This window comes from Tamandua tetradactyla, chromosome X (assembly GCF_023851605.1).
Source record: "Tamandua tetradactyla isolate mTamTet1 chromosome X, mTamTet1.pri, whole genome shotgun sequence".
Taxonomy (NCBI): Eukaryota; Metazoa; Chordata; class Mammalia; order Pilosa; family Myrmecophagidae; genus Tamandua; species Tamandua tetradactyla.
The window spans coordinates 116,042,790-116,055,974 of NC_135353.1; the positions used below are offsets into that span (position 1 = coordinate 116,042,790).

General features: G+C 44.8%; 1 protein-coding gene across 1 annotated transcript; it reads right to left on the minus strand.

Moving 5' to 3' along the window:
* Positions 1-713: 713 nt before the first annotated feature.
* On the minus strand, positions 714-4,222 carry LOC143671368 (3-hydroxyacyl-CoA dehydrogenase type-2-like). Its single transcript, XM_077146490.1, has 6 exons — positions 4,153-4,222; positions 3,699-3,863; positions 2,828-2,992; positions 2,570-2,698; positions 2,382-2,490; positions 714-2,189 (listed from the first exon to the last, which is right to left on the minus strand). Exons 1-6 carry the CDS (start codon positions 4,177-4,179, stop codon positions 1,999-2,001), a joined length of 786 nt encoding a protein of 261 aa, XP_077002605.1. The 5' UTR covers positions 4,180-4,222; the 3' UTR covers positions 714-1,998.
* Between the last annotated feature and the right edge of the window lie 8,963 nt (positions 4,223-13,185).

Here is a 13,185-nt window from a genome sequence, read left to right on the forward strand (position 1 = left end):
ACAAAAACATATATCATTATCTTACATGTCTTTGCCTCCCTGCCACTCTTGATCCTGGTAGACTCTCATTCATGTACATGAATTAAAACTTTTAACCAAAACAACTTCTATTTCAATGTGTTGAACATTTTAGGATTTGAGGAAAATTTCAGTTTCACACTAGTCCTAAGAGGTACCAGATTAATATCTTCAACTAACGTGTTCATTTGGCAATCAGGCATCCAAAAGAGGATCTTGGGCTGTGGGGTGGTCACTTTACTTGGGAGACTGGGGCTGCAGGTTGGAGTGGGGGTCAGGAAGTAAAAATAAGGGATAGCAATGTTCAACTCAAGGTGACTAAGTTTCTGGTAGAGCCTAGGTAAGTGGTTTTTCCTTCAGATATTTTTATCACAGTAATTCATGAACCTGAGAATTAAGTCCCCACACTTCTTGGAAGCTTGTGGTAAAAACCAAAGTTCGTGCCTGTCCCTCGCCACCCCAAGCCCCAGCATCAGAGACAACCATTATTATCTCTTCAATCTCCCTTTCCCTTCCCCCTTTATCCCCTTCCTCCTCGTCTCTCTCTCCTTCTCTCTCTCTCTGCGTCTCTTTCCCTCTCTCTCCTAAACATTTGAGCATAGGTATAACATCATTCTCCAAATTTAATACTTCCTTTACATTTCCTAAGAAAAGGATATTCATTTATGTGACCTCAAGTAGTTATCAAATTCAACTAATTTTTAAAATATTTTATTGACAAAGCAAAACAACATACAAACACGAACATTCTTAACATATGAACATTCCATACGTGGCATACAATCAATGGCTCACAGTATCATCACATATATTCATCACCATGATCATTTCTTAGAACATTTGCAAGAAAAAAGATAAAGCTCATACATACCATACCCCTTACCCCACTCTCATTGACCACTAGTATTTCCATCTACCCAATATATTATAACCTTTGTTCCCCCTATTTTTTCTATACCCCTTACCACCCCCTTTCACTGATCACTAGTATTTCAATTTAGTCAATTTATTTTAACATGTGTTCCCCCTAGTATTTATTCTAATCCGTATTTTTTACATACCTGTCTATGCCGTAGATAAAAGGAGCATCAGACACAAAATTTTCACAATCACATAGTCACACTGTGAAAGCTATATCATTATACAATCATCTGCAAGAAACATGGCTACTGGAATACAGCTCTACACTTTCAGGCACTTCCCTCTAGCCTCTCTAATACACCTTAAACTAAAAAGGGGATATCTATATAATGTGTAAGAATAACCTCCAGGATAACCTCTCGACTCTGTTTGAAATTTCTCAGCCACTGACACTTTATTTTGTCTCATTTCTCTCTTCCCCCTTTCAGTCGAGAAGGTTTTCTCAATCCCTTGATGCTGAGTCCCAGATCATTATAGGATTTCTGTCCCACACTGCCAGGGAGGTTTATCCCCTGGAAGTCATGTCCCATGTAGAGAGGGGAGGGGCAGTGAGTTTGCTTTTTGTGTTGCCTGAGAGAGAGATAGGCCACATCTGAGCAACAAAAGAGGCTCTCTGGGGGTGACTCTTAGGCCTAATTTTAAGTAGGCTTAACCTAGCCTTTGTGGGGTAAGTTTCATATGAACAAACCCCAAGATTGAGGGCTTGGCCTATTGTCAAATTCAACTAATTTAACGTTGACCTAAAACTTTCTGTTTCCAATTTCTTCATTTCTCTCAATAAAGACCTTTTGAGCCTTTTCTCCTCCATTATTAGACGCCATCCAGGATCATGGATTGCACCGAATTGTCATGTCACTTTACTTGCTCCTTTTATTTTAAAATTTGGAAACACAAAAACAAAATATAGACTTTCCAAATTTAAGCACTTCCAAGTGTACCATTCAGTGGGATTAATCACAATCACAAAGCTTCACTACCCTCAATACCACCCATACCACAAATAGTAACCAATCACCAATTATGCATTAGTTCCCCATTCCCCCTCTCTACTCTCTCCCTTCAGGGCTGCATGCGGACAGCACCATCCAGCCGTATGACCTCTCCATTGAGGAATGGGTTCTCGATGATGGCCTGTACCAGATGAGCATACTCAGCAGGATCACCCAGACGACTGGGGAAGGGCACCTGGCTGGCCAAGACATTGCGTACCTTGTCTGGGAGGTTGGTCAGCAGTGGGGTATCAAACAGGCCTAGACAAGACAGCCAGAGTCAGGGAACCACCCTTGCTTTCCTTTTACCTGATTTTTCTTCACCTTAGCCCTACTTCTTAGTATTTCCCTAGGGCCAAAAGACAGAGAGCTGCTTTTACCTAGGTTGCTTTCCCTTCTCAATTGTCCACGATTCCTCATAATCCCAACTACAGAAGGATGGGAATATTCTACCTGGAGCAATGGTCATCACCCGGATGCCCATGGGGGCCAGATCTCGAGCAATAGGCAGTGTCATGCCTACTATGCCCCCCTTGGAAGCAGAGTATGCAGCTTGTCCAACCTGGAAAAGGAGTGGATCATAGGTGGGGGAAGGCCCAAAAACTCACTGAGGGGGCAAAGCCTTGCACCTGCTCACACACCTGGCCCTCAAAGGCAGCCACACTGGCAGTGTTGATGATGACCCCACGTTGGCCTCCCTGGTCTGGTTCATTCTGGCCCATCTCACCAGCCACCAGGCGAATCACATTGAATGTGCCTATAAGATTCACCTGGAGAAAGCATAGAAAATGGGGTAAGACCTGAGACAAAGGCAGCCTTCTCTCCCCTCTAAGTTTTTTTGGGGGGCCCACAAGCAGACACCTCTTACTCCTACCCCTAGAGAAACTCCAAGGACTTACACTGAGAACTTGCTGGAACTCCTCCAAGGAATGGGCCTTTCTCTTCTTTAAGTTGTATGTCCTGTTGGCCATTGCCATTCCTGCACAGTTGACTGCCACATCCACACGGCCAAACTTTTCTTTTGCTACAGAGAGGGCTGCTTGTACATCCTTCTCTGAGGTTACCTTCAAAGGGAGAAAGGTCGAAGGTTTTGCATCTCCCAGCACACAAGACTCCCTCTCACCAGTAAACCTGGCGGGAGGGTGGGGTAGGCCCAAAACTTGGGTGACAAGAGAAGCTTCAGCAAGATAGAGGTCAGGAAAAAGGATTGTGGTGGAACATAGATGAAAATGATAAGCCTTTAGGGCAGTGTTTCAGAACCTTCTTCAAATGCACTGCCTCTTTTTATAAATCCTCATAACCGTGGAAATTCTGCACTGCTGTGAACTAACACAACCCTGTTTGAAGAATTACTGATATAAAAATAAACTAGCTTTTTTGTATCCCCACCTGGTAAGATGATTTCATCAACTACTTTCTTTAGGTGGTTTTGTGTAAAGAAATTTTATAAAATTATCTAAAGAAAGTTTTTCTAAAGAACGATCTAAATAGAAAATACAGGACGGGATATGCACGCTCAAACTACAAGTACCCACTCCAAGGGATTCTCATATGACCAATTCTCACGCCCCAATCCTGAGAATCTGGGCTTTAGACACTCCTACCACAGGTGCCCCCAGTGCTCAGAGACTCAGGTCGAAAAGAATAAGGAGATGGACCCACTGCCCACAGAAAAGGCACCCTTAGGCGAGGGGGGGAGGGCCCATGGATTTCCAAGCTGATGTTCTTCACCTCGGACATCCATGGGAGACCAGAGGTGACCCCACTTACGTCGGCAGGGGTGAAGGTGCAGCTCTTGCCTAACCTCTTGGCCTGGGCTTCCCCATTCGAGTTGGGCAGGTCCAGAAGCACTGCAGTGGCCCCCTGCCTCACCAGACGCTCTGCCGTAGCCAGACCTAGGCCCGAGGCTCCTCCGGTTATCACCGCTACCAAGCCCTGCGAAGAGGGACCCGGGTAGCCGCGTCACTGAACGGACCACTCCCACCCTTCCAGCTGCTCCTTCCCCAGGCTTCTAGTCACCCTTGCAGTGTGACCCAGATGTGCCTCCTCCCCTCACCGATAAGGCCATGCCCTATCCGCGTGTTGACCTTCACCTCCCGAGCCCAATCGCCGCACTACCAGGCATAGACAGGTATGACCCTTCTCCCAGCACCGATTTCTCCCCCTGAGTGGCACGGCCGCGCCGTCCCCGCCGGACAACCAGCAGGGACGAAGACCGGGCTACCTTCACACCCCGACACGCAGCAGCCATCTTGCGCGGAACCCCTTCACGGCCAGGTCCGCGCGGGCGCTCGCTGATTGGCCGAGGAGAGGGGAGTTGGGCGGGGCCGTGGGGCCGTGGGGCGGGGCCGAGGAGGCGGGCCTTCCGGCGTGGGAGAGGTCCGGGCCTGCGCCCCACGCCTGGAGGCTGGCGCGAGAAGGCGGGGCCCCGCAAGGTGGTGCTCCAGAGTTACTTCGACCGGAGAGAAAGACGGTAGCAGTGGCACGATACACCACACACCCTCTGCCCAACTTTCTATCTGGCCGTTTTGCAGACTGCCAGCAACGCGGAGGGACGGGACAGTGAGAGTGAGTTCCTTTCTCCTCAGAAAAAGCCTCCATTTAAGTATAGACATAGCAGAGAGACTCAAGTATAAACGTTTGCCAGACTGTGCAGGACGCTCAGGAATAGTCCTCATTTTGAGAAAGACAATTATACAGACAGAAGACGATACTAAGAACCAGATTCGGGAAGACAGACATGGAGAGATTCTGGGATACAGACAGGCATATGGAGAGAAATAGGTTGAAGCAGAGATAGAGAGGAACAGAGCTGCCGAGACAGGATCACAGAGGAATGGAATGGGAGAGCCACTAACACAGAGGTACTAGGAGGCAGGCATTCTGAGACTGAGCTGCTGAAAGGCATGACCCCAAGGAAGCATCAATGGGTAAGTAAAAACATCTTTCATCACTCAGGTTTTGCTACTCTCCTCTGCCTGTTTCTAACCTATTTTAAGCCCCAAGCCCCGATCACAGACTGTGGATTGGACTTCACCCAGAGACTGTCATTTACCACCCAGGTCTCTGGTCATCCAGGACATCTTTCAGTCAGCATCCCATTGGAATCTTGAGTGCACCAGACATCTACTCTTTCTTCCACATTTTCCCCCAATCCAAGTTCTTTAAGCCACAAATCTAGGTTTACATTTTCAGCCCTATGGTGGTTTGGAGCTCTGCACAGCAGAAAAACATAAACTGTATGCATTCCTGTGGGTGTGAATCCATTATAAGTAGGATCTTTAATGAGGTGACTTCAGTTAAGGTGTGGCATAAGTCATTCTCAATGGGTCTTAAATCCATTATTGGAGTCCTTTATAAGCAGAATGAGATTCGAACAGAGAGGCCACATAGGGAGCAGTCAGAAGCTGAACAGAAATGAATCACAGAAGAGGGAAGGGCAAGGAGACACTGCAGTGGGCATTGCCATGTGACAGAGGAGCCCCGGACCGAGTTTCACCAGCAGCCAGTCTCTCATCTACTCTTTGGGGAGAAAGCAACACCTTGATGCCTTGATTTGGACTTTTCCTGTTCTCAAAATCGTGCGCTAATACATTCCCATTGTATATGCCTACACATTGCATGGTATTTACTTGAGCACCCAAGGAAACTAAAACAAGACTTATACCTCTCTAGGTTTCCTCTGTCTTAATTATCTCCCCACCTGGTCCCAGGAAGGTGCTCTACTTGTTACCACCACCACCACATTCACGGTCACCACTACACCAACTCATATATTAATCAAAGGACATAGCACCAGGTTCACAATCTATGTGTCTACTTGAACTCCTCCACTCAGTTCATACCACTTTCAGCTGGCTCAGTATGGTCCAGCCACAATGGCCTTCTTTGCATTCAGTTTAGCATTATTTGTTCCCTCTGCTTAGAATGCTGTCCCCCTGATTTTGCATGATTGCATTTTTTATAGAGGGGAAGGGGTCATTCAGATCTAAGCTAAAATGTCACCTCCCCAGTGGGGAGGTGACCACTAAAGCTCTAGCCTCCCAGTCACTATACTGTTCCATATTTAATCTATGCATAGCACAAGTCCATAATCCTTTTTCCAAACATAGGAGCCCTATGTGTTTTGGAATTCAGAATTTTTTCAACTTTAGCATTTCTTAAGTGCAAGTTATGAAATTCACACTAAATGTGACTAATGATCACAAATAGCGTCATCTTACTTTAGGACAGGTTTTGTCACCTGACGCATTTGAGCTGCAAAGTATGTAAAACAGCTTTATGATTTTCAGAAATTTTAACATTAAGAGCTGTACCTACAGGCTTATGCGCCTGAACTCTTTTGTAACCTGTCTTCGTATCTTTGTTTTTTCTACCCCTTCTGGGAGGTAAGCCCCAGGACATTGAAATCTTGTCCGACTGGTTTACTTCTTGGCTAGCAAGTGCCAGGAACACGGGAATGTAATAGACACTCAATACAAATATATTGAATAAATGGATGAATGTATTTTAGGAGAACTTGTGGGCCCAGCTCTATGACTCCTTCATTAGCTCAGCATCAGGAATTTTCACCTCCTCTCTACTTTAACCATCTTTCTCCAGGCCACACCATGACCCCTGTCATCAGCTAGAACTCACCCCGGCATCTGTACACCATCGTCTTTCACTTTGACTATGTCCTGCCTGTCTTCCTGGGCCCCTGCCCCTCCACCACTTCTTTCATCTGTTTAACCCTGTTGTTCTGTGGGCCTTTCCGTTTTCTTCCAGCTAGCAGTCTCTTCCTACTTTTCTTAACTTCTTCATCAGGCCAGCATAGACCCTTCCCATTCCCTCTCTTTTTTCACTCATTCTTGCTTGCACCCTTATCCCATTGCCCCTTGGCTATCCACCAGTTCAACTTCTTAATTTTTTCAGCACAGACTCTGGAGCCTGAAGGTTAGGTTTCAATCTCTGCTCCATCATTTTCCGGCTGAATGACATTGGAGAAGTTACTTAACTGCTGTGCCCCAGTTTCCTCTTCCAGAAAATGGGTATAATCAAAGCACCTACCTTCTGACACAGCTGGGTAAGAAGAAAAGGACCTAGAGAAATACCTGACCTTTAATAAGAGCAATGTAAATTTTAGGTACCGTTTCTCTTCAGGGCAGTGTTTCTTAGCCTTTTTAATGTTGTGGACCCCTCTGGCAGTCTGGTGAAGTCTAAGGAACACAGTTTCAGAATAATGCTCGGATGAGATAAATAGGATTGCAAAAGATACCAATTATATTGAAATAATACTTAGCAAATTAATAAGTACATCTCTGATGTAGTAATATATATGCTTCTTCATTAGCACGTTAAATAACAAGCTCTAGCAACAGGTCTAGTGACTACCATGATTTTGAAGTAGTGAGTTTTATCTGGAGAAACCCGCAACGAATCTAATGTAACATGAAAATGTGATATCTACTGGTGACAGTATTACAGGTACATTTGATAGTACTGCATTTTGTTACCCATATGTCCAAATTGAAAGACATGTTAAATTTCTATATTAGTGACATTAAAAATGAAGATACCATTTCCCCTCTCCAAGTCCATGGGTTCTTTGAATTCTCTTCATGGACCCCCAAGTGGTCTGTGGACTCTGGGTTAAGAACCTCTGTGTTTACAGCAAACAGAAGCCTTTAAATGAATACTTCCTCCCTTGTCACCTCCAAACTTGTCTCCATTCACACCACTCTCTCCTTAGATCTCAAAGAAGACAGGTCCTTTTTTAGGCTCCCCCTCCCACTAATGCTCTGTATCTTATTTCCTTGAGGATTTATGCCACTGAGCACTCCCTCTCTTTATTGTAAGTGCCTCTTTTTCAAGGTCATTTGGAAATATGGAACGGAAAGGACTCAACCTTTGCACAAAACCAGATATTCATCCATTTGGGTGCATATCTCATGGGAACATAGGGTCTGGAAGTGAGCAAAGGCGCATGGCAGGGACACCAGAACCAGCAACACCCAGCATTGCCTCACAATCCTTAGGGGGTATTGGCCCTACCAGGAGATGAGAGAAAAACAAAAGTGGTCTTCACTCCTGGGAAATTAAAAAACAAAAGATAACCTATTTAACGCTTTTGGGTTTAACACTTGTGGGTGCCTGCACTTACCCCTGCAAAGACAGATCTGCACTGACTCCAGCTGGCTCTGAGGTGACACTGGCAAATACGAAAGATCATAACTGATGAGTATGGAGAGAAAACCGAATGTGTGGCTGTAATATTGAAGTGAGTTGGGGCACAATTCGAATGAATGGTTTAAACTCTGAAGGAGTCCAGGGGACATAATAATGACCATGGTGAACATGAGATTGTGCTGAAGATGCACACTAGTTGAGCACTTGGCCTTTGAATAAATGGGGCTGACATCTGAGTGAGCCTGTGGGATGACACCTAAGGTCATGACGACTTTACCATTGCCCAAATCTTTCTTGTCTCACATGACATGGTTGATCACCTTCTCCTCTTAGAAACCACCCACCCAACCCCCCTCCCTGGCTTTTATGAAGCCCTACTCCCCTGGCTCTCCTCTTACTTCCCTGACTGTTGTCCTTAGTGTCCTCACTGGCTTCCTTTACTTTGGTCTTTTATCCAGAGAGTTCATCCATCTTCTGGTTTCAGCTACTGTCTCTCTGTTGAACACTTGCCACTATCTACCTCCAGGTCACTTTCTCCACTGAACATCAGAATTATAAAGCCAATCATCTTCTAGCTCACATCACCCGATATTCCTTAAGAACACCAACACAAGACATTTTAAACTAAACTCAGTCATTCCCCCCTAAACCTACTTTCTCGCCGTTGGTAACAATCCCATCTCCCCAGCACCCAAGCCAGAGCCCTGGGACTCATGCCTTCTTCACCCCATCTAATCAGTTGCCAACTGCTGTTGATTTAATCAGGGACCTCCTCTCTCCTACCTTCCTACTATCACCATCCAAAATTTTTTGCTTGGACTATTATTGTAACTGGCCAGAGTTCACTGTTGTTCCTTCTAAAACCATCCTTCCAGAAGCCAAGCAGAAAAGCCTTTTCCTGAAACCCAAATATCATTGTTTTACTCCCTTGCTTTGAACCACTTCATGATTCCCTCTCTCCTATAAGGCTCTCCATAATCTGAAGCTAGCTGATTCTCTGGCCTCAGTGCATGCCCCAGCCTGTGTTACACTATACCTTCCAGCAGCACTGACAAAGTGATGACTCCCTACAGTAGTGTTACCAGGTAAGGTAAAGGATGCCTAGTTCAATTTGAATTTCAGGCCAACAAAGAATAATTTTCAGTATAAGTATGTCCCATGCAATATTTGGGACATACTTATATTAAAATTATTTGTTGTTGCCCAGAAGTTGAGATTTGAATGGGCATTCTGTATTTTCATTTGCTAGGTCTGGCAACCCTATCAATGGATAACCCCCACAATGATGAGATGCCTTTTCTCTGGCTCCCACAGCTCTGTCTGCCCATGCTTAAACCAAGACACCCTCCTGAGACGGATCTATTGTGATCTCTATGTCTTTGGTACATATTGTTGGGCTTGGTGCAAAACAGATGGCAGTGCTTGCTGGGTGAAGAATGCCTATGGGTTACATCGCAATAAACCTGCATCTTAAGATGGAATAAAAAATGTTACAATCAGTACATAGTGTCAATTCCACTTATATCCACTTTCCCTTCGCTGCCTTGGAAGAATTGCCTCATGATTTACACAGCCACCCAGGCAGGTGACCTAGAAAGCTGGAGTCATCTGCAGACTTAGTGAAGCCATCGTAGGGACAGTTTTTCGTTTCTTTTTGGGGGGTGGGGTGGGGGTGAGGAGTGGGCCGGCGATGACTGTATACTGGCCATATGGAAGTCCAGCAAGGCAAAGAGGAATGGAGTGGGGAAGTGGGGAAGGAAGGGAAGTGGATGAGGGCAGTCGGAAGGAAGGCGGGAAAGCAAGCAGGTAAGACACAGGTGAGGAAGGGAGAGCCAGCTGTCACCAGAGTGAGTGAGAAGTGACAGACGCTGCCAGCAGCGGACCCGAACGGAGAGGCAGAAGGCTCAGACAATCCAGGAGGAACCATTCTTCTCCCTACCTTCTCTACCCACCCCATGCCCACCTGGAAGGAGCGAGATGGAGGCCCTCAGAGGCCGACACCCCAGGCTTGGCCCTCGACGAGCCTGCCAGCTCTCCAGCCTGACAGTTCTCCAACACTTTCCCAGAACCCAAATAGGGAAGACGAGGGAGACAGCGTGATAATCCCTTCCTCTCAGCGACCTTCCAGGTTGAGTTAGGAAAGACTGGGAACAGAATAAATGACTATGGGGACATGCGCTTGCCCAGGCGGGGCCGCAGCTGCCCGTGAACCCCTTGCTGGTGTGATTGGGCCAGACCAGAAGTGGGGGCCCGGCAGGGTGGGGGTACCATGTTGAGTGCGAGGCTTTAAAGGCAGTTTCTAAGATAGGTTTTGACCGCACACCACCGAGGTATCCGCAGTGGGACCAGTTAGCACATCTGCGTCTCACAGCCTCCATTTCCTCCACCCTCAGGTGGCAATAGGAGTATCCGACTTACTCGGGCTGCACCATGCTGAGCGCTGTGCCCTCCTCTCTAAGCCAGTTGTGCCAGGTGAGGATGTCCAAAGGCGGGGATGTGGGACGCAGTGAGGAGACCGTGACCCTTCATCACAGGGCGTCCAAAAGTCGTCCTTGCCCTCAAAGGGAGAGAACCTTAACAGTCTGGTGAATTGGCTTGGGCAAGAGGCGATCAATCCAGAGAATTCGGTGTAGGAAACGGGGCCCTAAACAGCTTAGAGACCTCACACTGTGCACCCAGATACCTAAAAAGATCAGTCCTCCTACCATGGGACACAGATTACAAAAGAGCTCAGAGATTTCACTCTGTGGAATAAAGATCCAGTTAACTCAGATGTTGTACACCATGATATAGACTCTAAAATAGATTTAAGATCTCACAACCTGTTCAGAAGCTCTCAAACAGCTCAGAGATCTCATACCTTGGAACACAGAAGCCCCAAACAGCTAATATCATCATATAATAAGATGCCCCCACCAGCCTTTGAGATTTCACACCTTGCAATATAGATTCTCAAAATTACTCAAACCCTTAACATCCTGCAAAGAGACACTAAAAAAGCTCACTGGCATTAAATTTGGACTTCACAGTTAAATCAACTCAGAAACCTGATGAATTTCAGAGCAGCCTCAAATTCAAGGAGAGAATCTCAAAAATTTAGAGATGTCCATAGTCAGGGACACAGACCCTCAAAATATCAAACACCTCACAAACGTGTAAATGGTACCACAGTACAGTTGAAAATAAATCAGCTCACAGAACTTGCTAGGATGTGTGAGATGTCACACATTGAGAAGTACAATTCCCAAAGTGTTCAGAAGACTCACAACCTGGAATACAGATCCCCAAACAGCCTGCAGACCTCATTCTTGTAAATCAGACTCCCAAACTCCCCCAAATCCCAAGGAATTCACAGTCTGAGACAGTAAAACACAAGCATCTCAGTGACCTCATATCCTGTAACATAGGCTCCCAAACACCTCAGGAGCTATTGGGTTCATCAATTCCCAAATACCTCAGAGCGCTCACACCTGGAAACATATCCTCAAAGGAATCAGAGCCTTCACATACTAGGAAGTAGAACACCGAATAGTTCATAGCCTTACAATCTGGGACACAGATTTCCAAAGAACAAAGAGATCTCACACTTGGGACCTAGTTCCTCAAACATTTTAGAAGCTCTGCTTCACTAACTATTAGGGAAATGCAAATGGAAACCCCTTTGAGATATCATCTCACACCTCTTAGAATGTCCACTGTTAAATAAACAGGAAACTACAAGTGTTGGAAAGAAACTACAAGTGTGGAGAAAGAGGAACACTTATTCACTGCTGGTAGGAATGTAAAATGGTTTGGTGGTAGAGGACAGTTTGGTGGTTCCTCAGGAAGCTAAGTATAGAGTTGCCTTATGACCTGGCAATGCCACTATTCGGGATATACCCAAAATATCTGAAAGCAGGGACGTGAAGAGACATTTCCATACCAATGTTCATAGTGGCATTATACATAATTGCCAAAGGATGGAAAAACCAGAGTGTCCATCAACAGATGATGGATAAACAAAACATGGTATATATATATGATGGAATATTATTTAGCAGTAAGAAGGAATGAAGTCCTGAAGCATGCAACAACATGGATGAACCTTGAGGACATTATGTTAAGTGAAATAAGTCAGACCCAAAAGGACAAATTTTATGATCTCACTGATATGAATTAATTGTAATATATAAACTCATAGACATAAAATATAGAATATAAGTTACCTGGATCTAGAATGAGGCTAAAGAATGGGGAATCGTTGCTTAATGTGTGCAGAATATTTAACTAGGTTGAACTTAAATATTTAGAAATGGACAGAGTTGACGGTTGTACATTATGTTGAGAATAATTAACAGTGCTGATTGGTGTATGAATGTGGTTGGAAGGGAGAGTTTAGAGTCATGTATGTCACCAGAAGGAAAATTGGAGGTTAAAATATGGGAATGATTAACACAGTGAATATTGTGGTGGACAATATCCAGATTAACTGTACAAATATTTTTAAATTCTTTCATGAACTAGATCAAATGTATGACATTATTGTAAGAAGTTAATAGAGTGGTATATAGGAAAAATGTACCCATTGCAAATTCCAGACTATAGTTGATAGTAATATTTTAATTCTCTTTCATCATTAGTAACAAATGTATGACACCAATACTATGGGTCAGTAATGGGGGGAGGGATAAGGGGAATGGGAGGATTTGAGTTTTCTTTTTTTTTCTTTTTTTGGGGTAATGAAAATGTTGTAAAATTGATCATGGGGTTCTATGCACGACTGTGTGATGATACTGTGAGCCAGTGATTATATACTTCAGATGATTTGTATGGTATGTGAATATATCTCAATAAAACTGCATTAAAATAAAATGAGGGAGGGCGGTACAATGGTGGCTCAGTGGCAGAGTTGTTGCCTGCCATGTGGAGACCCAGGTTCAATTCCTGGTGCATGCCTATGAAAAAAAAAAGCAATCTTTAAAATAAAATGAGGGAGAGTTTAAAATATTCACAGACAAAATAGAAGCTGAGGGAGTTCATTAATAAGAGACCTGGTGTACAAGAGATACTAAAGGGAATTCTGCAGGTTTAAAGAAAAGTCAGGAGAGAG